At 44.3% G+C, this 24,132-nt stretch overlaps 1 protein-coding gene across 2 annotated transcripts in view; it reads left to right on the forward strand.

Annotated features, from left to right (window-relative positions):
• The first annotated feature begins 13,276 nt into the window (after nt 1-13,276).
• Nucleotides 13,277-24,132, forward strand: part of TCF7L1 (transcription factor 7 like 1) — a 41,413-nt gene continuing 30,557 nt past the window's right edge. For both annotated transcript variants that reach the window (XM_040414557.1, XM_040414558.1), the window contains exons 1-3: nt 13,277-13,676; nt 14,238-14,298; nt 15,321-15,451. In XM_040414557.1, the coding sequence (XP_040270491.1) occupies nt 13,491-13,676; nt 14,238-14,298; nt 15,321-15,451 (378 nt within the window). In that variant the 5' untranslated portion in view covers nt 13,277-13,490. The remainder of the gene's footprint in view (nt 13,677-14,237; nt 14,299-15,320; nt 15,452-24,132) is intronic.

Consider the following 24,132-nt stretch of genomic DNA (forward strand, 5'->3'; position numbering starts at 1 on the left):
GCTGTGTATGGAAGACCCCAGATTTCCCGGGGTCTGTCCACCACCAAGCCCTGCTCCCATAGACGTGAATGGGAGCACACTGCGCACGCGCGGCCCATACTCCCATTCATTTGTATGGGGCAGACGGAAATAGCTGAGCCAACGCTCAGCAATTTTCGGCAGCCCCAATAAAAATTAATGGAGGGCGGCTGCGCCTGCGCCTGCGCAGTGCGCCCTCCGTTCATTTCCCCGCACCGATCAGAAGATGGGGGCATATCCTAGCGATGAGGGCTATGTTTTTGCAAGACGAGTTTGCTTTCCAACGCCACCATTTTTATATTGCATAGAATGTAATGGGAAGTGGGAAAAAAAATTCCAAAAAGGGTGAAATTGGGGGAAAAAAAGCTATTCCGCCACATGAAACAGCAGGCACCCCATGGCTATGGTACCCGATCTGCTCAGGAGCGGGCGCCATCTTTAAAGACCCGGCCAGCGCCGTACTAGTACAGTGCTGGTCGGGAAGTGGTTAATGGGTTTATCATCTAATTGAAGGGATTTGTTTCCTTTTACAGAATCAGCGCCACACTTGTCCATGTCATGGCTGTGTCTGGTATTGCAGCTCACCAATAACTTCTTTAACATATGCCGTGTGCAGGCTCACAGGGGGTTGGGTGTGCGGGGCTGGAGAGGATTATAGGAGTGGGGGCGATGACAATGAGGGTGGTCGTAGTCCTCACAGTGGGTAATCCCTGCTTCAGTGCTCCCCAAGTCCGCATGTGCTGTGATGGGAGGAGCGCAACCCTTCTCCTCGGGGCACAGGACCCCACCCTGGACTTTGGGGTCTCCTGCCTGGTGGTGGCTAGGATGCCCTTGATGTTGGGGGGTGAATAGCAGTGTACAAGGCAGGAGGGCAGGAGAAAGGAACCAGTTTGGGTATGGAGACCAACAGGGCCGGCTCCAGGTTCAAGTGGGCCCTTGGGCGATAAAGTCTTAATGGGCCCCCTTATGGCATTTTGCACGGCACTTACAGCAATGAAACTGCATGTATTATAGATTAAATACCTTACACAGAGCATGCTACAGAGCGGATTTATATGAATCAGTCCTTATGTGCCTACTTTTCTTTTCTACCCAGTGTTTCAGTCTCTCATGTCTACTCACAGTCTCTCAGGTATACTCACTCATATGTGCCACCTCACAGTAGATATCCCAAAATATGTGCCCCCTCACAGTAGATATCCCAAAATATGTGCCCCTCACAGTAGATATCCCAAGATATGTGCCCCCTCACAGTAGATATCCCAAAATACAGTCAGGTCCATAAATATTGGGACATCGACACAATTCTAACATTTTTGGCTCTATACACCACCACAATGGATTTGAAAAGAAACGAACAGGATAAGCTTTAACTGCAGTCTGTCGGCTTTAATTTGAGGGTATTTACATCCAAATCAGGTGAACGGTGTAGGAATTACAACAGTTTGCATATGTGCCTCCCACTTGTTAAGGGACCAAAAGTAATGGGACAGAATAATAATCATAAATCAAACTTTCACTTTTTAATACTTGGTTGCAAATCCTTTGCAGTCAATTACAGCCTGAAGTCTGGAACGCATAGACATCACCAGACGCTGGGTTTCATCCCTGGTGATGCTCTGCCAGGCCTCTACTGCAACTGTCTTCAGTTCCTGCTTGTTCTTGGGGCATTTTCCCTTCAGTTTTGTCTTCAGCAAGTGAAATGCATGCTCAATCGGATTCAGGTCAGATGATTGACTTGGCCATTGCATAACATTCCACTTCTTTCCCTTAAAAAACTCTTTGGTTTCTTTTGCAGTATGCTTTGGGTCATTGTCCATCTGCAGTGTGAAGCGCCGTCCAATGAGTTCTGAAGCATTTGGCTGAATATGAGCATTATAATATTGCCCGAAACACTTCAGAATTCCTCCTGCTGCTTTTGTCAGCAGTCACATCATCAATAAATACAAGAGAACCAGTTCCATTGGCAGCCATACATGCCCACGCCATGACACTATCACCACCATGCTTCACTGATGAGGTGGTATGCTTAGGATCATGAGCAGTTCCTTTCCTTCTCCATACTCTTCTCTTCCCATCACTCTGGTACAAGTTGATCTTGGTCTCATCTGTCCATAGGATGTTGTTCCAGAACTGTGAAGGCTTTTTTAGATGTCGTTTGGCAAACTCTAATCTGGCATTCCTGTTTTTGAGGCTCACCAATGGTTTACATCTTGTGGTGAACCCTCTGTATTCACTCTGGTGAAGTCTTCTCTTGATTGTTGACTTTGACACATATACACCTACCTCCTGGAGAGTGTTTTTGATCTGGTCAACTGTTGTGAAGGGTGTTTTCTTCACCAGGGAAAGAATTCTTCGGTCATCCACCACAGTGGTTTTCCATGGTCTTTCGGGTCTTTTGGTGTTGCTGAGCTCACCGGTGCGTTCCTTCTTTTTAAGAATGTTCCAAACAGTTGTTTTGGCCACGTCTAATGTTTTTGCTATCTCTCTGATGGGTTTGTTTTGTTTTTTCAGCCTAATGATGGCTTCCTTCACTGATAGTGACAGCTCTTTGGATCTCATCTTGAGAGTTCAGTGCAACAGATTCCAAATGCAAATAGCACACTTGAAATGACCTCTGGACCTTTTATCTGCTCATTGTAATTGGGATAATGAGGGAATAACACACACCTGGCCATGGAACAGCTGAGAAGCCAATTGTCCCATTACTTTCGGTCCCTTAACAAGTGGGAGGCACATATGCAAACTGTTGTAATTCCTACACCGTTCACCTTATTTGGATGTAAATACTCTCAAATTAAAGCTGACAGTCTGCAGTAAAAGCTCATCTTGTTTGTTTCTTTTCAAATCCATTGTGGAGGTGTATAGAGCCTAAAATGTTAGAACTGTGTCGATGTTTCAATATTTATGGACCTGACTGTATGTGCCCCCTCACAGTTGATATGCTAAGATGTGTTCCCCCTTCACAGTAGATTCCCAGCCTGCCCCGCTCCTCCTCCTACACAGATCAGCAGGACGATGTGTGAGGACATCGTGCTGCTGCTGTGGAGCGCTGGCGGCTCAATGGTGGAGCTGGGAGCATTTTCATTTCCCTGCTTCAGTGGCGTGCCTACGGTGTTTGGCACCCGGGGCGGGTCCTTTCTCCACCCCCCCCCCCCCCCCAATACTTAAAAAAAAATTGTACCCCCTCACAGTAATATTGCCCTCATTGTACAACCTTTACAGTAGTTTTGTACAGATGTGTGCCCCCTTACAGTAGTTATGCCCACATTGTGCCCTCTCACAGTAGTTATGCCCTCTCTGTGCCCCTTTCCCAGTTGTAATGCCCTATCTGTGCCCCTTCGCAGTAATAATCCCCATTGTGCCCCCTTCATAGTAGAAATCACCATTGTGCCCCCTTCATAGTAGAAATCCACATTGTGCCCCCTTCACAGTAATAATGCCCACTGTGCCCCCTTTATTGTAGTAATGCCCTCTGGCTCTGTGGCCACTCCATAGTAGAAATGCCCATTGTGCCCCCTTCACATTAGTAATGCCCTCTGTGCCCCTCCAGGGTAGTAATGCCCTCTGTGCCCCCTCCATAGTAGAAATGCCCTCTGTGCCCCCTCCATAGTAGAAATGCCCCTCCATAGTAATGAAGTTCTCTGTGCCCTCTCCATAGTAATAAAGCCCTCTGTGCCCCCTCCATAGTAAAGTTCTCGGTGACCCTTCTGTATTAAAAACAAAAAAACATGTACAGTAAAGACCAAAGCCTTAAAGGGGTTGTCCCACGAAAAATATTCTACAGTTTTCAAACCAGCACCTGGATCTGAATACTTTTGTAATTGCATGTAATTAAAAATTTTGTATAGCTACTGAGTTATTCAATAGTGCCACTAATTTTCCTATTTCTTTGACCGGCTCATTAAGAAGGTCGCACATGCTCAGTTTTATCTTTCAACTGCCTCCTGAGTTGTGATAGGGAGAGGATGGACACGCCTCCTGAGCTGCAGCAAACAAGACACTCCCCCTTGAGCTGCCAGCTTGATATAAATCTAGCAGAGCAATGAATGAGGAGATCTCTGGATCCATGTGAGGTACAGGGCTGGTTCTAGCTGTGTTAGAAAGAGGTTGTCATGTACTATATGATATCTGATTTTCATGTTTTACATTAATCATGGGATAACCCCTTTAAGTATGTGTTACCTTTAGGCCCCTTTCACACGGGCGAGTTTTCCGCGCTGGTGCAATGCATGAGGTGAACACATTGCACCCGCACTGAATCCGGACCTATTTACTTCAATGGGGCTGTGCAGATGAGCGGTAATTTTCACGCATCACTTGTGCGTTGCGTGAAAATCGCAGCATGTTCTATATTCTGCATTTTCACGCAACGCAGTCCCCATAGAAATGAATGGGGCTGCGTGAAATTCGCAAGCATCCGCAAGCAAGTGCGGATGTGGTGCGATTTTCACACATAGTTACTAGGAGATGATAGGGATGAGCAACCCCGGACCCCATTAAAGAAAATTCACTGTATTATTTTCCCTTATAACATGGTTATAAGGGAAAATAATAGCATTCTGAATACAGAATGCTTAGTAAAATGTCGATTAACTCACCTTATCCACTTGATCGCGCAGTCGGCATCGTCTTCTTTCAGGACCTGCAAAAGGACCTTTGATGGCGTAATGATGACGTGGTGAGCGCGGTGACGTCAGTGCAGGTCCTGCTGAATGAAGCTAGAAATTGCGTGTGCACTTGCGCGGGTTTCCCGCAATGCACACGCGATGCATCCGGAGCAAATCTGGGACTCCTGTGTGAAAGAAGCCTTAGGGTCCATTCACACATCCGCAAAATGGGTCCGCATCCGTTCCGCAATTTTGCGGAACAGGTGCTTACCCATTCATTTTCAATGGGGCTGGAATGTGCTGTCCGCATCCGCACTTCCGGATCCGCACTTCCGTTCCGCAAAAAAATAGAACATGTCCTATTCTTGTCCGCAATTGCGGACATGAAAAGGCATTTTCTATGAGAGTGCCGGCGATGTGCGGTCCGTAAAACACATACGGACGTGTATGGAATGGACCCTTAAGTCTACTGCAATAATTTATTGCTCTTTTCCCGCAGAGATAGGTCCATAGGAAAGTTGCTTTTCTGGCAACTTTAACCCACACAGAGATGGTGTCTTCCCTGGATAAGGGTTCGTTCTTGGCCTGCTTGGCAGCAGCACACACTAGACATAACCTCTCTCTTGCATGTTCACCAGGAGACTCTCTAACTAGTGGAAATGGGACCAGACCACCAGGCAACAATTATTAAGCACTGCCAATTAACTGTTTCCTCGCCCATACATAGCAGCCTTTTTAGATTACATAGTGCGTAGATCATCATTACAGTAAACATTTTTACAGCTTTAGTAGTGAAGCATAACATTAACCCTTGAGCAGTTAACCAGTGGGTCACTGCACTTACTCAGAATTTCTTTCCCATTTCTCATGCAAAAGAGCATGACCCTTAAAATTCCGGTGGAATGTGTATATCTTCCAACAGGCCTGCTGCAATATACAGGGGTACAGTTTTTGGGCCATTCCCAGGTGAGACCGGGGCAGAACTTAACACGTCCTGCAGGTTGGGATCGCAGCGTAGGTTGGTAAGATTGTATAACAACCATGTAGTTTACAGTCCTGGATGATATAAAGCGGTCATACGACCTTGTGGATTTATGACTCTATCACTCTTTTATATGGTGAATAGAACTTTGCACGGTGTTGTAAAAGTGATGATTCGCATGGAGCTTAATACTGACCTATCAGACTCTATAATTCTGGTACCTGGGAAATCACAACCCAGTGGGTAAAGCTGCCATTCATGGTTCAATAAGTTTCCATTTTGGCAGCAATCAACACAAGCAGCATCAGGGGCAGACTGGGAACTTAAAGTGGCCGTGGAAATAAAAAATCTAAAAGTGGCCCAATGATGTAGGAGGGTCTAAATAGACAGAAGGTGGGGCAACACAAGTAGGAGGAGCCAGTAATACTGTAGTGCAGCCCAAAATACTGCCCCAGCAGAACCAGATACCCCTGTGCAGCACAAAATACTGCCACCCCCCGCCCCAACATTCAACTCTATCACCATCCTGAGGACGGCAGTACGTTTGAATGCAGGAGGGCACTTTCTTCTGCCAGCCAGGTGCAAAAGAACAGATGCTCCTAGCATTAAAGGGGTTCTCCGGGCTTTTAATATTGATGATCTATCCTCAGCACCCGCCCCGATCAGCTGTATGAAGAGACGCGCGCGTGCGCAATGGTAAAGCAGCAGCAGAGCAGGAAGAGAGAATGGAGACGGAACTCGCACACTGCGCATGCCATCTCCTCATACAGCTGATCAGCAGGGGTGCCGGGTGTCGGACTCCCGACGATCTGATATTGATGGCCTATACTGAGGTTAAGTCATCAATATTAAAAGCCCGGAGAACCCCTTTAATAAATGCTGAGAGCATCAGATCGCTATGTATGCAACCGGCGGCTATAAGGAGAGCTTGGGCAGCCCCCTAGGCATGGACCCATCTGGAAATTTCCCTGTAGGGCCTTTGAGCAGCCCGACCCTGAACAGCATGTACGATATCACTAATACAATTGTCTATTAGAAGAATCACCCCAGGAGTCTCATGAGATGGGCAAGTTTGTAGTTCTGAACCAAGTATAAAATGAAACTAGAGCACGCCACGGAGGAAAGAGATGCCACAAACCCAAAAATCGGAAGGCCATCTGTAGATAAAACTGGTCAAAATATTTCATCCTTCCTGATCAATTATCTACGAACTACAGATATTGATGACCTATCCTTAATATGAGATCTGTGGGGGACCTACGCAGTGTACGGCGCTGTCTGCTTCCAGCTCTATACACTGTACAGTCTCCAGCACCGTGGCAGCACCGTGGCAGCCTGAAACGGGTAATGGTTGTCGGACCCCAACTGTTTTTATATTAATTACCTATCCAGAGGAAAAATTGACATGATAATCTCTATGTCGAATAGGCCCTTAATGCAGCCATACACAAAAGATAAGTATTGGCCAGAACGATCCGACCAGCAACATACCTAACTAAATTGGGGGAGGTGCTTAAAAGCCCAAAGCTGGCGTAAAGTGGCGATTTATCCTCTGCCAACAACGGGTGAAAAAAAAAATCCAATTTGTCAGGTCAGATTTTGGTAGTCTGCTGTTGGCCACATTAATTTCTAAACTTTGGTTGTCCAAAATGGTCAAAATAGGCCATTTTCTTTATGCGCATGCACAGCTTTACCAGTTCTTAAAGGGGTTGTACGACTTATAAAAAAAAGAAAAAGAAAGCTTAATATGTGATTGAATATAAAAAAAATTGTATTTGCAACTCTATAATCCCCGGCCGCTTCCAGTGCTGCCACTCCGATCCTCTGCGCCAGGGTTTCTTTGTTTGGACGCAGCGATGATGTGTCTGTATAGTCCATGCGCCCGCTGCAGCCAATCACTGACCTCAGTGGTCCTCTGGACAGTAATTGGCTGCAGCACTGTATGGGAATTTGGGCCATGGTTGCAGTGATGGTGCTGCAGTGGGGGGGGGGGGCTTTGGGGTGAAGTAAGTGAGTATACATTCTTTTATTATTTTATGCCTTGGGGTATACTTGTGGTCGAGCATAACCACTGCTTCTCCATTCTAAGGCCTCATGCACACGACCGTATGTATTTTGCGGTCCGCAAAAAACGGATCCGCGAAAAATACGGATCACGTCCGTGTGCATTCTGTTTTTGCGGAACGGAACAGCTGGCCCCTAATAGAACAGTCCTATCCTTGTCCGTAATGCGGACAATAATAGGACATGTTCTATTTTTTTGCGGAACGGAAATACGGACATACGGAAACGGAATGCACATGGAGTAACTTCAGGTTTTTTTTGCGGACCTATTTAAATGAATGGTTCCGTATACGGTCCGCAAAAAAACAAACGTAACGGACGCGGAAAGAAAATACGTTCGTGTGCATGAGGCCTAAGTCTATAGGGCTGATGGAAACAGCTTGACTGCCACCCCAATCAACCTCTTCCTCCCTGCAGTCATGTAGTAAGTAGTAACCGGGGACTCTGGACCCCCGTACTAGCTACTGGTGGGGTTCCAGGTGTGGGGCGCCAGGGATCATACATTTATCACCTACCTTGTCCCATTACATGCTTAGGTGTGAAAGGCCTTTCAAACCCTGGCCACAGTCCATAGAGGTTAGTCAGCTGCATCACGGACAATAGTGCAGGCGATTTATTATTAAAATTACTACAGATTTACAATGCATTGTTAACAGAACATGACATTGATGAAAATCCCATCAATTTTACTGACCAGAAAACAGTCGACATTTGGGTGGGTATGGTTTTGCACTATTTTTCTGCATGCAAACCAGCATGATTCAGTCACCCTCCCATAGTCTCTAACAGGCAGATGCATCCTTAGGGTTCATTATCACTTGCATATTATGGATCCGTATATATACAGTTTTTGGCAATACAGTTAAATGATTTTATACACATATGTTTTATGCGCACCGTGTTTTACGTGCTTGGCATTCATTCAATACTCAGCATGTTACAACAGATCCGTATGGGTACTGTTTTTAGCCCATAGACGTCAATGGGTTGAATCAAATGCATGTTTGCCCAGTTCACTTGCTTTTTTTTTTTTATCATCTGTCTTTTAGGCCTCATGCACACGGCCGTTGTTTGGGTCCGCATCCGAGCCGCCGTTTTTGCCGCTCGGATGCGGACCCATTGACTTCAATGGGGCCGCAAAAGATGCGGACAGCACTCCGTGTGCTGTCCGCATCCGTTGCTCCGTTCCGTGGCCCCGCAAAAAAAAAAATAGAACAAAAATAGCATTTTTTCTACAATGGGCCGCCCGCTCCGTTCCGCAAATTGCGGAAGACACACGGGTGGCTTCCGTTTTTTTGCGGATCCACGGTTTGCGGACCTGCAAAAAAACGGAACGGTCGTGTGCATGAGGCCTTAGGAATATTTTGGCATTAGATCTGCCCCAAAATCTGCCTGCCAAAGACTTTGTGTGAACGGGGCCTAAAGACGTTCTCAGATTTTTTTTTCAAAAGGAAGGAAAGATATCAGAATAGCAAAAAAAAATTCTGTTCCAGCGCTGGTGCTCCAGTCTCCCTGACGGCCTTTATTTTCCTGGCTGCAGCAGCGAAATGCAAGTAAACTGAATGTGACTGCTGCAGCCAGTCAATGAGCTCAGCTGTCTCCTGCTGTATACTGCTGGGACCTGTGATTGGCTGCAGCGTTCATGTGCGATATACGGGCACAACACGCTACCGCCAAAAGATCACATCACTGGTACAGCTGCAGGAAGGAGAGGAGCTGTGGTGCAGGACTGAAGGGGGATCCGGCGGGAAGTAACATTTTTTGTTATTCTGATAGTTTCCCTTTCTTTAGAAATAAATCAAGCAACCCCTTTAATCCTTAAAAAGAAAACGGAACAAATATAGATGGAAAACGGACAAAAAAAAACACAATGCGGTATAAAAAATGCAACAAATTGAGAGAAAAAAAGATCAGTATTGCACATCTGATAGTTGAATGAACTCTTAGGAAAAAAACACATGGTCGATGGCCTCAGTTGTTCTCATTCTAAGGCCTCATGCACACGACCGTTGTGTGCATCCGCGTCCGTTCCGTCATTTTTCACAGTTTCGCGGATGTCCCATTCATTTCTATGGAGCTGTGAAAAAAAACTGATAGTCCTCCCTTTTTTCTCCGCGTCCGTGATCCGTGATTCCAGTCTGTCAAAAAAATATAACCTGTCCTATTCTTGTCAGTGGAAAACGGAGGACGGATCCATTCAAGTCAATGGGTTCGTCAAAAAAAACGGATGCATCCGTGTCCGTGTCCGTTTTTTTCTACAAGACCTTGGTGCAATAAAATTGCACTTTTCATTAACCTTCCTTTTTTTTCCCCTGTCAGACCAAAAAAATCCGAAGATGCGGAACGGAATCCTACGGGAGCACTACGGAGTGCTTCTGTGGTGTTCCGTTCCGCAAAAAGATAGAAATTGTCCTATCTTTTCGCGGGACGGATGGATCGTGGACCCAATTCAAGTGAAAGGGGACGCGATCCGCATGTGGCATCCCTACGGTCGGTGCCCGTGCATTGCGGACCGCAATTTGCAGTCCGCAGAACAGGCATGGCCAGCACACGTTCGTGTGCAAGAGGCCTAACCGCGCACCCTGCAGCACTGTCAGGCGCAGCCGCACAGGACCATGATGGCAATGTGAACACAGTCCTAAGCTACATGTGTCAGGTTGGATTTTTTTGGCTGTTGTCAGCTGAAAATCAAATGTACAGCAAAAGTGGCCGACTGTTTGCCCAAGCCCACTTTGTGTTTTAAGTACCTCTTCTACCTGCCAGATCAGGCTACTTTCACACTAGCGTTCGGGTGTCCGCTCGTGCGCACCGTTTGAAGGGGCTCACGAGCGGCCCCGAACGCATCCGTCTGGCCCCAATGCATTCTCAGTGGAGGCGGATCCACTGAGAATGCATCCGCCTGCCAGCGTTCAGCCTCCGCTCCGCTCAGTGAGCGGACACCTGAACGCTGCTTGCAGCGTTTGGGTGTCCGCCTGGCCGTGCGGAGGCGAGCGGATCCGTCCAGACTTATAATGGAAGTCAATGGGGACGGATCCGCTTGAAGATGACACAATATGGCTCAATCTTTAAGCGGATCCGTTCCCCATTGACTTTCAATGTAAAGTCTGAACGGATCCGCTCAGACAACTTTCATACTTAGAAAATTTTCTAAGTTTTAATGCAGACGCATCCGTTCTGAACGGATGCGAACGTCTGCATTATCGGAGCGGATCCGTCTGATGAAACATCAGACGGATCCGCTCCGAACGCTAGTGTGAAAGTAGCCTCAGTCTGCCATATTTGAGGCTACATGCACACAGTGTGTAATACGCGTGTACTTTCCGTATGGATTTTCGTGTGGAAAATCCACAGTCACACGACCGCAGTGTTTTGTGGATCCGCAAAACACGGATACCGGCGCGTGTGCGTTCTGCAATTTGCGGACCGCACACGGCCGCTGCTACCATAGAAAATGCCTATTCTTGTCCGCGGACAAGAATAGGACATGCTCTATCTTTTTTGCTGGGCCGCGGAACGGAACTACGGATGCTGTCTGCATCTTTTGCAGCCTCACAGCTCATTCACACGACCATATGTGTGCACTTCGTTTGCATTCCGTATTTTGCGGAACGGAACAGCTGGCCCCTAACAGTCCTATCCTTGTCCGTTATGCGGACAATAATAGGATATGTTCAGATTTTTTGTGGAATGGACATACGGAAACGGAACGGACACCGAGTAACTTCCGTTTTATTTGCGGACCGATTCAAATGAACGGTTCCACATACGGTCCACAAAAAAAACGGAACGGACACGGAAAGAAAATACGGTAGTGTGCGTGAGCCCTAATTGAAATGAATAGGCCTGCAAAATTGCGGAATGGATGCGGACTCATTCATACCATCGTGTGAATGTAGCCTAATATGGTACCAGCTAGTAGATATTTTCAACGTCTCATGTACACGGTGCAGAAATTTTGGTGCGGAATTTGAAATCCGTAGCATGTCAATTGTTTGTGCGGTGCAGATTTTGCAGGATGAGATGCGGGGCCAATTTGCAAGACAACACATGCAGCGAAATGCGCATGAAAATCTGCATAAGGACTCATGCACACGACCGTTGTGTGTTTTGCGGTCCGCAAATCGCGGATCCGCAAAGCACGGATGGCGTCCGTGTGCGTTATGCAATTTGCGGAACTGCACGGACAGCCATTAATATAACTGCCTGATCTTGTCCGCAAAACGCGGGCAAGAACAGGACAGGTTATATTTTTTTTTTGTGGACCACGAAACCGCGCAACGGATGCGGCCAGCACGCGGAGTGCTTTCCGCATCTTTTGTGGCCCCATTGAAGTGAATGGGTCCGCATCCAAAAACTGTGGCTCGGACCAAAACAACAGCTGAGCATGAGGCCTAAACGACACTTTTGCGTGTGTATTCTAAGGACGACTGGCTGTGTTATGGCTGAAAAAATTACAATCCTTTTTGCGTCAAATTTGGGAGGGGAGGGGGGTGACACTGTGCTAATTTGCATAACATTTTTAGCAAATGATTTATTCCTGACGGCTGGTATTTGAACACGTTCAATATTCGCAACTATCGGCGAAGCATCACCAAACAAAAATGTAAAAAAATGTAAAATGATTGCTATATCTGACAGTTTCGAGGAATACAAAAGAACAGGGACGTATGAAATTCCTTTAAGGGCCATATAAACATTTGTCATAGAATGCAGATCAGTCCTGGACTCTGCTCTGCGCTCTATTGCTGGGAACTTTGCACATACCAACCAGGCTGGTGCTGGAGAATTTCAATTGGCAGCAACAGAGTTAAACTCTGCAACCCCCCCCCCCCCCCCCCCCTTTTGCCCTCCCACTCAAGAGGCAGAAGGGTTAATCTTGGCCCCATTCCCTCAATTGTCCATTGAGCAGTTCTTTTTAAATAAGTGTCAGTTTGCATGTGCAGACTCCTCCCCTGTGTTCTGGCTGGGGTTCCTGCTCTTGCAGGTCCTCATTATAGTTTACCCAGGGAAAGAAGCAGGATCTCCACTAGATCCTACAAGCCTAAGGTGGGGGGTTAAGAAGTCCCCCTCCCTCCTGTCTACTAAAAGCCAAAGTCGACACAGAAGACCCTGAGAAGAAGACTGGCGCTGGCCAGGAGGAAGCTGGAAATCTCTGCACTTCTTCTCCTGGAGCTGTGATTTGATTTTTTTTGTATATTTTTTTTTTTTTGCTTATGCAACTTTCAAGAAACTTCAGTCCCTGTGGATTGTAGAGGGAGGTGGCAGAGCACAGAGTTGGGGGTCTTAGCTTTTTCACTTTTTTTTTAGGGGCACAGCTTGTTGCTAGTTTTGGGGTTGGGGGGGTCTGGATTGCTGACTTTTTATTTTATTTTTTTTATTCCTTTTTTTTTTTTTTTTGAGGAGTGAGCCTTTTGTTTGCCATGCTGAGCAGTTCCTAACATACAAAGACATTCTGTTAGGGAAAGAAAACATCTCATTCCTTAGGAGGCTGCAGGAAGTTTGCTCTGAGGAGGAGGGGGGAGGCTGGCTGTGCATTGTAGTGGGGGGGAGGGAGGCTGTCTAATGGGGGAAGAGGCTGCTTGTGCACTGGGGTGGGGGGGCTGAGACCCTGCAGTACGCTTTTTAGAGGGGGGGCTGGTGTGATTGTACACCGGCCTAGTTACTAATATCTAGAAAGTTTCTCTGCACCCCCTCCCCCCCATTATGTTTTTTAGGAGGCTCATGCATTAGGGGAAAAGTTAGCTGGTTCTCTAGCGGGCTTGGTGTTCTTCAGCTTTTGCGGGTCTCCTGTGCCACTCGGAGGGGGTAGAACAGCCATGCCTCAATTAAACAGCGGTGGGGGGGATGAGTTAGGGGCGAACGATGAGCTGATCCGGTTTAAGGATGAGGGCGAGCAAGAGGAGAAAAGTCCCGGGGAGGGATCGGCCGAGGGGGACCTGGCCGACGTCAAGTCTTCACTGGTTAACGAATCGGAGAATCACAGCAGCGACTCAGACTCCGAGGTAAGAATCACACTTTCGCATGCGCCTCGTCGATCAGACATGATATTTCTGTACGACTTTAGTATCATGGTAGCCTTAACCCGCGCCCGACATGCTGCAGACGGAACCAGAGTGTACCCATGGGCTTAGTGATTATTGGCATGTCCTCTTGCGGTAGGTCATATCGGCTGGAGGTATGGCATCTTGTAGACATACAGTCACGTAGTTTGGATTTGAGTATTTTTGTTACGTTGCTTCCCTCTGTACCTGACGGAAAATGCCCGCCAATGTCGCCATAGACGTGTAGATTGTTGTACGAGCGATTCCCAATAAGTCGCATTTTCCAAATAATCTGATAGACTTCTGCTAATCAACTCTCTGTTGTGACATGTTCCCAGTACACAACGGGGCCCTAACAGTACTAGGAGCCCCTGCCCTGGTGACCTCTGTTATCTCATCAGAACAAATGTCTCCCTCCCATTACACTAAACTCCGCTTTATCTTCCTCCCCGAAACAAACATGGGGCAGGATGTCCATCTATTCCTGGCGAAAAACTAAACTATCCCTTCATCCGTTTCCAGGTCGAGAGACGCCCCCCTCCACGAGAGAGTTTTGAGAAACCTCGGGATTACCTGTCGGAAGGTGAGTCGCCTCATGTTTTGTATTGGGGAAGGGGGGGCTATTGCACGTGTGATTCCATATTATTATTATTATTTTTTTTTTTTTTAGGCCATGAGGTAATATTTGTTAATTATTGAACTTGTGTCAGTTTTTTAGTTCTTAATAACTTGAAAACATATTATAATGGATGCCAGTAAAGTCATTCCAAGCTTCTGGGACAACCACTGAACTGTCATGTCTATGAAATATCACTTTAGTAGAATGTGTGTATTGTAGTAGTTATTTTTTCATTTAGTTCATTGTAGACTAGTCTTCATCGATTATAGATTTATTGAACTTTCAATAAAAAATTTTATATATTTTTTTAAAAAAATATTTTAAACACATTAAATGACCTAATGTTTTAAGTAATAGGCCAATGATGTCACCTATACAACAGTTGTACTGCTTGGACAGTTGTGGTACTACAATTTTAAGAAAATGTTGACCACAAGCGTCTTTATCCCTTATAGTCCTGATTTCTTTGGTTATAAAGGCATGTGGTATATTATATAATTATTTCTATGTACAGTGTCCTTACAGTACACTATATACCTTCTGATATTGCCTCATATCTTCGTTGGCTTCTCCACTGTGGGGTTCAGATGGCTTAATTTCATAGTTGATATCTCAAATGTTATCATCTATTGCAATAACTCCATTACCTTGGGAAGGCCCATTATAGATTTAAATAATAGTTGTTATAGGAAATTCCAAAAATGTATTTGTGACATAAGAGCATGCGCTCTCCATTAAGAAATCAAGCTCTGGAGATATATATTATACTTTATAAGAAGATCAATTTTAATATTTAGGATGGATGTGTACACTGGTGTTCAAAATTGTAGTTTTTGTGACCCAAGTCTTGATTTATTGTCCAGTTTTACTGTAAAACAGGACTAACAACATTGTAGGCCAGGCGTACATCCAGTCATGACTGTATGTAATTTTTTGTATTTTGCTCACATATCATCTTTTACCCCCCCCCCCCCCCCCCCCCCCAGCATTCAGGAGGCAGCACCAAGATGCAGCTTTCTTTAAAAGCTCACCCTATGCAGGCTACCCGTTCCTGATGATCCCTGATCTTGGAGGCCATTACTTGCCCAATGGTGCCCTATCACCCAGTGCCCGCACGGTAAGGACTCATCCCAATATTTTATGTGTCTTTATTCCAATAAATATAATTGACATGGTATTATGGAGGGTTTGTTGTAAGAACCACTTTTAGGAACAAGGACTGAATTGTTGTGCCTGGAGAAACCTCCGTTCTCAGATTTGCTGTACCCTTGGGTTGACCCGGTTTGTCATGGTGGTACACAGATGACTCCAATGTTGTGTTCTTCACTGCCCTGTGGTGCAAGGTTACTATTAGTACTATGGGACAGATGGGGGGCGCTCTTTAAATAGTGCAGTCACCTGTCACAATCTGTATTCCACCAGTGTCCATGTTCTCTTAGATACACTAATCCATTTATGGTTCTATTCTACATGGGTGTATAGCCGTGTCTCGTTGTTGGTCACTCCATCTTTTGTTGGCCATTTTTGTCTTTATATATAATTTTATTTATTTCTTTGCTACCCTACCACCTTAGAGGAATCTAAACTTGGAGCATTGGTGGGCTTGATGATCAAGGTGGAGTAACTGGTACCAAATGAGTAGAAGCAGTTGACAGCCTCCATGTTTATAATAGTGCACACAACACCTCCAAGGCTGGTTGGCTTCTTCCAGGTGTCAATGGTGTCTACACCCTATAGTGACCATAATATTATCTGTTATCTACACTTTTCTTAATTGATGGGTATTTAGGTTTTATTTGCCTGCTATAGTGGACTGTTTACTGTATAGTAGCCTGCAATCTTGTGTTACAAATCCAGCTGTAAGTGTATCCTAGTGTGCATATTTGTTCTCTCATGTCTATTGTGTGGACTGTTTGCAGACAAGGTACAGAATGTTGTGCGATTCTATAGAATTAACATGGCACATATCAAACGTGTAATCTGATTGTGAAACCACTATTAGACTTGTGTGCAGGCAGCGTGCAATTATTTGTTTTAATTCAGGAGTACTTTATGGTTTGTGAATGTTCTAGGGAGGGACTCTGTCTATACCATGTGAAGTGTGCCCACTCTTTACCAAATGTAACCATCCCTCTAATGGGGGGGATAAAAAAAAAAAAATATATATATATATATATATATATTTATATATTATATTATTTTTTATTTTTGGGGCTATAGGATGACGTTCTCCGATCGTAAAAGTTGATAACTTTGTCCATAATAGAAGAACAGATTAATCCGTTCCAAACAAAATGCACGATGATCCTTAACATCCATTTTATGATCAAGTGATTCCAACCAATTACAACTAATTGAATCATCCCTATACTTTTTAGATTGTGTAAGGATGATTTAGTAATTCTGCTACGGTTATGGTGTATAGCCATTATCTGTACAGATTTTTTTTCCATTCAGGGCAGTTTTCTTTTGGTTGGATTAACATGTCCGACGTCATTCTGACCATAGCAAAATACCAGCGCCTGTGCTTTTTAAAAATTTTAGCTTAAAATAATGTCTGGGTATGTGTATGCATTTTTTTTTTTTTTTTTTTTTTCCATCAGTTATCTCTATTATTAGGACAGATGCCTATAAATATCCAGCTGCCAACCAATGTGCTTGGCGCTAGTGATGCCGCCATGATGCCAAATACTCTTATGGGATTAATCGGCTGAATGTCTTCCGCTCACGCTAGCACTGTCTTTACTGTACGCGGACAATAGGACCACTTAAATGTTCCAAAATTTGAAGTCTCTTTAAAATCCAGACGGGGGCCTGAATAAGGCTGTTTTACTTGGAGTTTGACTGGGGGCTGTGTGCCCACTTTAAGCCCAGCAGCAAAGGACAAGGTGTTCCTCTCCCTGCACAGACCAGGCTTTGTTACTCTACTTTTGGGCCTGTGTTTGTTTTGTGACTAAATAGTGAATTATCTTGGTGCAAAGGATCTGGTACCCCAACATGGCGAGGGGGGGGGGCACAAATGAGGGCTTGTCTTGTGGTTGAAGCACTTTAAATTGATGTGGTGAGTAAAAATGGTTGCCTTTATTATGAAACGTGTGGATGAGCACGCGGCTTGATATGAGAATTAGTAGTTGTACAAAATATTTGGACAAAACATTTCAAAGTAAAAATTTGGTGGGATTTTGAATCATTATTGTGCAGTTTGTTTTTACCTTACAATTTTTAGATTTAATTTTTTTGGGGGTATTTTACAAATATCTACTGTATTCTAGACATGACTAAATGATATCGAGATAATGATTTGAGGGCGATCTGATCAGTCGACAAACGAGCATTTGCTTGTTTGGCTGATTGATTGAGGTGTCCTTGATTATTTAGGACTGAAGGCTTCTTGGGCCTTGTATAAAAATTACAGTAGTTTAAGAACTGGCCCGTTTGGCCATATCAACCAATCAGATCCCATCTTTATTGGAAGCAAAAATCTTGTTATGAAGGGAAGCTGATCCTTTGAGGTTCTCATGTGTTTTTTTTTTTTTTTTGTCACTGACGAAGTTGGTGGTAGTTTATTTGACATGGGTAATGGGTTGTTGTTACATGGTGTGATCGTGTTATTTATGTTATTGCCATGACTTTTGGTCACGACCAGTATCAGAGGCCCAGAGAAGTTTGTTCTTCAGACTCTACAGAAATTTTCTGCATGTTCGTCCATTTAGGATTTCAATGATCTACAGTGGTTAGGAGACAATAGAGCTGTTGGTGGGATTATTGGACCCCTCTGCTTTTGTCTGTCTCTTTCTTTATTATTCAGAATGCCCCTCAGCTACCCCTGAGTGCTGTTAATGAGCTGGCATTGTGTGCTCTGTTTTGGGAGGTGATCAGGGTGAATTGTCTGGTTGCAAATTAAATTCCTCTACAGACAGAAATGATGCATTCCTCTCCCTGCCTGCATTGCAAATTACCTTGCCCCGAGGGACAGGAGGAGGGCCTACAAGTCATCTCAAATCTACCCCAAACAAGACTCCATTACAACACATGTCTGGGAGCTAATTAAAACCCCATACCTGTCTCAATTAACTGAAATGTGTCCCACATCAGCAGGGGAGGTCAAGTAACTTATGTCACGGTGATGAGGAACTTGACAATGTGACAACGTTCCAGCCCATACGCGGATATGTTGCATGCTTTATTATAGATGTGCAGGGGTTGGCTGGGGGGTGCACAACAACTTTCGGACTGGGGTTCCTGGGGTCAACCAGAAGAAATTTATTCTTGAGGTCCAGTTCCTATATTATCAATAAAGTTTAATAGTCTTTGAATCAAAGCAATATACCCTAGTGGCAAATTATTGGCTCTAAAGGCACCCAAATGTTTTTGTTTTCCTCCTGGATCTCTAGGGCCCATTGTAACATCAGAGCCTGTGCCCACCGGAGGATCCTCTGGTACTATGGTGGGCCAGCCCAACCATGCCTGTGATGTGCGGCAACCACTAGATCTCAAAAACCATTTTGAGACCTATTTAGGTTTGCACCACGTTTGGTCATGGATTTCATGGTATATGAAACTTTTGCAACTGGGTAAACAGTGATGGATCTACTTGTTCTCAGATGAGTATTACCTTATCTAGTGTATGTATAGAAGTCACTGCATAGTCCCAGCCCGAACCTTGTAGGCTTACACCAAAAGACATGTATATCTATTGCATATTAAACTTAAAGGGGAAGTCCAGGATTACAAAAATGTCTGCTTTCTTCCACAAACAGCGCCACACCTGTCCACAGGTTGCATGTGGTATTGCATCTTAGCCCCATTATTTTCCGTAACACTCAACTGCAAAACCCAACATAACCCATGGACCGGTGTGGTGCTTTCTGGAAGAATGCAGCCATGTTTTTCTAATCCTAGACAGCCCCCTTTAAAATTTAGAACTGAAGGCAAACATGAGGGTGCAGAGATGGCAGTCACACCTGGTCACGATGGGGCCAGAAGCCACCTAAGACTGCACTAGTTTTCAGGCACATAGTGGATGGGGCCCTATTACAGATTTTTGCATTGGGCCCAGGGGGTTTTATAAGAGCAGATAGTTGTGCGAGAGGTCCACTCCCAAGTTTTAGTGGAGATATAGTGAAAAAGGGTATTGTTTTGTCCATCAGCTGCCATGTGAAGGCCCCGTATGTCTAGTAAAGGACATAACATGAGAAAATAATCCAAAATGTGGAGAAACCAGAACATTGTCACATTGAGAAACTGTTTTATCAACTGGTGCATGGGTTACTGGAACTAAAGAGGAGTGTGTTTTCCTTCTGTATCCCACTCCGTCGGTATAGCGCACTGGTCTGGATGCTTTGGGCCCATGAGACTGACTGGGTAATGTGCCAGCTCACATGGTGGATGGGTGGAGCGCCCTGTTTTTTTTTTTTAAGGTCTTTGTGATTGTAAATAACTGACCTAATGTTCTTTAGACATAGGACGTGTTTTTGGAGTGGGCCAAGCTTCTTAGAAGTGCCTGGCAGACTTATCACAGATTTGAGAGAAGGGGGGGGGGGGGGGGGGCGATGCAGCAGATGTAGGTAGGGGCTCTGGTGTGGCAAGGGTTAATACGTCTGCTATAGCTTTTCCTAGTTTGCTCGCAAGCAGATATCACAATTCCTCTGTGCGTGAACTTTGTTGAAGGCCCAAAGTGCAGCTGTATTCACTCCCCTGCTACACCGTGCCAAGCCAAACCCCAACCCTCACTCTGGTTTCATTCTCGCCCCTTACAATTATAAAAGCACTGCCATTTTCCTCACCCCCTGCTCTGGTAGCAGCTGTCCTCTGTCTCTCACCATGTGTTCTGCTTCTTCTTTTCACAAGTCGTGAGCTCTAACAAGCCATCCTGGGGTATGTATACCACGGCTGAATACATTGTTGTCATATAAATGGTCTTCGCGGAAGACTCAACTGCTGTGCTCTTTTAACATGGAGGGGGACATTGCCAAAATGTGAAGATTTTATTTATTTATATTTTTCTTACAAGTAATCACCCATGGAATGGTTTCCATATCTGAAGATCACGAACTCTGTAGGTCCGACTTAAAATTGCAAAATGGAGCTCCTAAAAGGGAGCCGCACATTCTAGCAGCAGGCCATCAATGTCCAGTGTGACCGAAGTGGCCTCTGCCAATCCAACATTGGTGGCATTATCCCAGCAAAATGCTGCCAATGCCTATACTGAGACAACCCCCTTAAGTTGTCCTCTCAAGTGCATGACTACAAATATGGTCTCCATAGTACATCTACTACCGTTGGCTAATATGGAAGCCATATTTGTTGTCAACCGCCTTCCCTGGGTATGATATTGGAAATATATTGACTGTAGAGGACAACTCTAGGGCTTTCTATGATTTTAGGGGCAAATGCTCCTTAGTGATATTATGATGGATTATGACTTGTTTTTGGATCTGCGTTGTGTTCCTCAGTACTGTCCTGTTTTCCGCAGAGAGCAGCATGTATGTTGCGGGTCACCCTGCATATTTTTTTTTTTTTTATCTGGCTCTTCCTTCCCAGAGCCCAGTTTCCTTCCTACAAGTCATTTTTCTCCGCGTGTGGGCCCATTTGACACTCTATGTATAAACAAAAAAAGTAAACTCTATGCGACATTGTATTATGGTGTGTCCTTTTTGTCTAGGTATCTTCTCCTTTCAGCTCTGGTTGGGCTGGGTAGTATGAGACCGGTCTCCAGAAATAGTGTTTATTTTATTCTAAGCTGTTAGCTCTTGGGCCCACCCCTTCCATAAAGTCTGGATGTGGCGTCTCTTATCTGCGTTCATTTCCTGCGTGCGTGTCCTGGGCACAGGTCTCCTTGTTGCTACAGAAATAACATCTCTACTAATTGGGAGATGGAAAGGGGGGGGGGGGGGTAAACGCAGACCTCCTGTTCTAAGATTAACAATAGGTGTTAAGTGAATGAGAGCAGGGGGTGGCTGAGTATACAGGGGCTAAATTTACGCAAACTGCACCTTTTGTTACCTACAACTTACAAATCTGAGCAGAGATTTAGAGAGGTTGCACCTGTTTTTCCACTCATGATGACTACAATTTGTGTGTAAATTTTTCATTTTAGGTTCAGAATTGAGAACATTTTTCTTTAAATTGTTGGATTATTGTAGTTTGGGAAAACTAGGTGACTACTTCTGTGGGAGATGCGATGGCTACTATATTGGTGGTGGCCTAGCTTTTCCACAAATGGATATACTGAAGAGGCAGAAAACATGAACAGAATTATATTTACTAGTGGCCTTTTATAATAAAATAAATATTATTTTAGCTCCTTTAAATTGTGTATAGCGGACAGATGTAACTTATTATCCTCTGTTTTCTTGTACTATACAAAGAACGTATTGTGGTTCTTTCAGCCGTGGAGTTGTGCTTTACCTTTAAAGGAATGAATGACTAACGATATTTGGCATCTTACGGTGGTGCCAACATTTGGTGCGTTTTGTGGTTTCCCTCAACTAGAGGGGATTCTACAAGTCTGTCGCTGAAGTTTGGTTGTTTTTTTCTTGTAAATTTGCAGTGCTTTTCACGTCTGCATTAGGGAATGGTTGGTCTATATGGTCGTGTTCACGCGGCCTCCTTGGGAGCTCCAGGAGAACCTTTGGGCATTACTGATGGCTGAGATAAACTATTAAGTACATTTGTTGTATACTCCTTATCCATGGTTCATATCGTGCATTCCAGTCATGTTGGACTGAATTGAATGGACATATTAGTTGGTCTTTGGATCTGGACTTGTATCATCATTGGGTATCTTGTCTAGAAACCATAGGTTCAGGACTATAGTTCATGAACTCTAATTTGTCCCGCCAGCTTTTTAATGTGTTTCTAAGCATATGTATGTAGGCAATTTGTCTTCCTTTTTATCTTGTGATTACAAGAAATATTGGTATGGTGAGTTCCAAAATTGTCAGTGCCCAGGGTGGTACCACACAATTTCAACAAGTGGGGACAATATAAATTGGTTCATTGATACTATCAAAACGAGAATTGGTATAATTAGTGGCTCCCAAAGATCCGTTGGTCCTAAACCACTTTTTGCATTAGTCTTTATGGTAGGCCAGTAGTAGTATAACTTGTGGCCAAAATCAAGTGTTAACTGAACCCCTTCGACCCAACATGAATGAAAGGAACAAACCTTGTTGTGTTGAACTATATGGTCGATATAAATCTTCTAATGAACTGTATGGGAATGTTGATTTTTAATATGGTAACTCAAAAATGTATATCCCTTCTTGTAAGTTATTTCCCCTATGTGCAGGATGTCCTATTGTAATCGGGGATGACAGTTTATTAGAGTAAATTCCTTTGGGGCTTTTCATTCAGTGCACACCTGTTTGGAGATCATTTTACTTTAACTGTTGAATTTTTTATTTTATTTTTTGTCCTTCACTTTCCAATAGTACGCTCAAATATCTTATACTTCTACTACACCTCTGTTCCACTTTTCTGTACTTACACCCAGTGATTGGCTCCTGTCAGGCTGCTGCTGTTGAAAACAGGAAAGTTAACCCTGAGGCATGCTGGAACTTCTAGTTGATGGCCACCCCTCCACACAATGAGCTGACCTAGCATTGTCCAGAAAGACTTGCCAGATATCTGATCATTGATTGCATCCTAAATGACACTTAATTCCACCCTTGAGACCTGCTGTAATTTGGACGGTTGTCAAAAAACTTGCCTTGTGCAAACATTTCAGAACAAATAGATCTTAGCAAGTATGTGTGTTTTGCACATCGGTAAATGAGGTCTTTGTGTAATAGTCAATTAACACATCACTAATAATCGGATTCCTTGTTTAAAAAAAGTGTGTGTGTGTGTGTGTGTGTGTGTATGTATGTATGTATGTATATATATATATATATATATATATATATATATATATATATATAATGCTCCTGGGCCCCAATACAAAATCTGTAACAGGACCTCCGAGTAGCATTTAAAAGGTAGTATCAAATATGTTGGTTTTCTCCCCCCCAAAAATTAGTGGATCAAACAGGATCTTCCTTTTTATATTTCCACTATGTATTGAATCCATTCTTGATTTTTGACTTCGACGTGCAAGTTCTACCTCTGCACCACCTATGGCCGAGTAAAACATTAGTCCTCACACTCTCCAGTATATGGTGTATTAATATGTCTGTGTTAAAAATCATCTGTGTTGCTGCTGCAGTATGAACGACTTTTTAATGTGGCGGAGTGAGATCCATATGTCTATGTAGGACATGGATTTGGCAACTGCTGGAGACAATTGCCTTGAGGTCAATGTTTCTTAAGACTCGCCCCCAGATAGGACATGCTCTGTGTTTCTTGCCACAGATCAGTGGTCCTTGCCGAAAAATGGTATGACCAACACCAATTACTTCTATGGGTGCGTATGTAGTCCATTGTGCACACAGACAAAAAATATGCTTGTGTTAATTGTCCCTATCGGTCACTGACTTTTTTTTTTTTTTTGTTTTTGTTTCCCCCCCCCCTCTTTTTTTCCATTCCTTGGGTGCATGTAACTATACAGTGGTATGGCTTTGCCTATAGTATCGCTACTTGGTAGGGTGCCAGGTTGCAAAGGACGGTACGTTGGGCTACTAGCCTGGGCTTATAGAATATGAGGCCATTCTCATTGTATATTGGAATGGGACATCAGGAGAATGCTTAGCCAGAAAACTCCAGATTTTGTGTTGTATGTAGATGTAGTGCAGTGTAACACCCTTCTACTACGGTTGGAACTGTCTTCCAGGGTGAGAGGTGGGAACAAGTCTTTAC

The sequence above is a fragment of the Bufo bufo genome, chromosome 1 (assembly GCF_905171765.1).
Source record: "Bufo bufo chromosome 1, aBufBuf1.1, whole genome shotgun sequence".
Classification (NCBI taxonomy): Eukaryota; Metazoa; Chordata; class Amphibia; order Anura; family Bufonidae; genus Bufo; species Bufo bufo.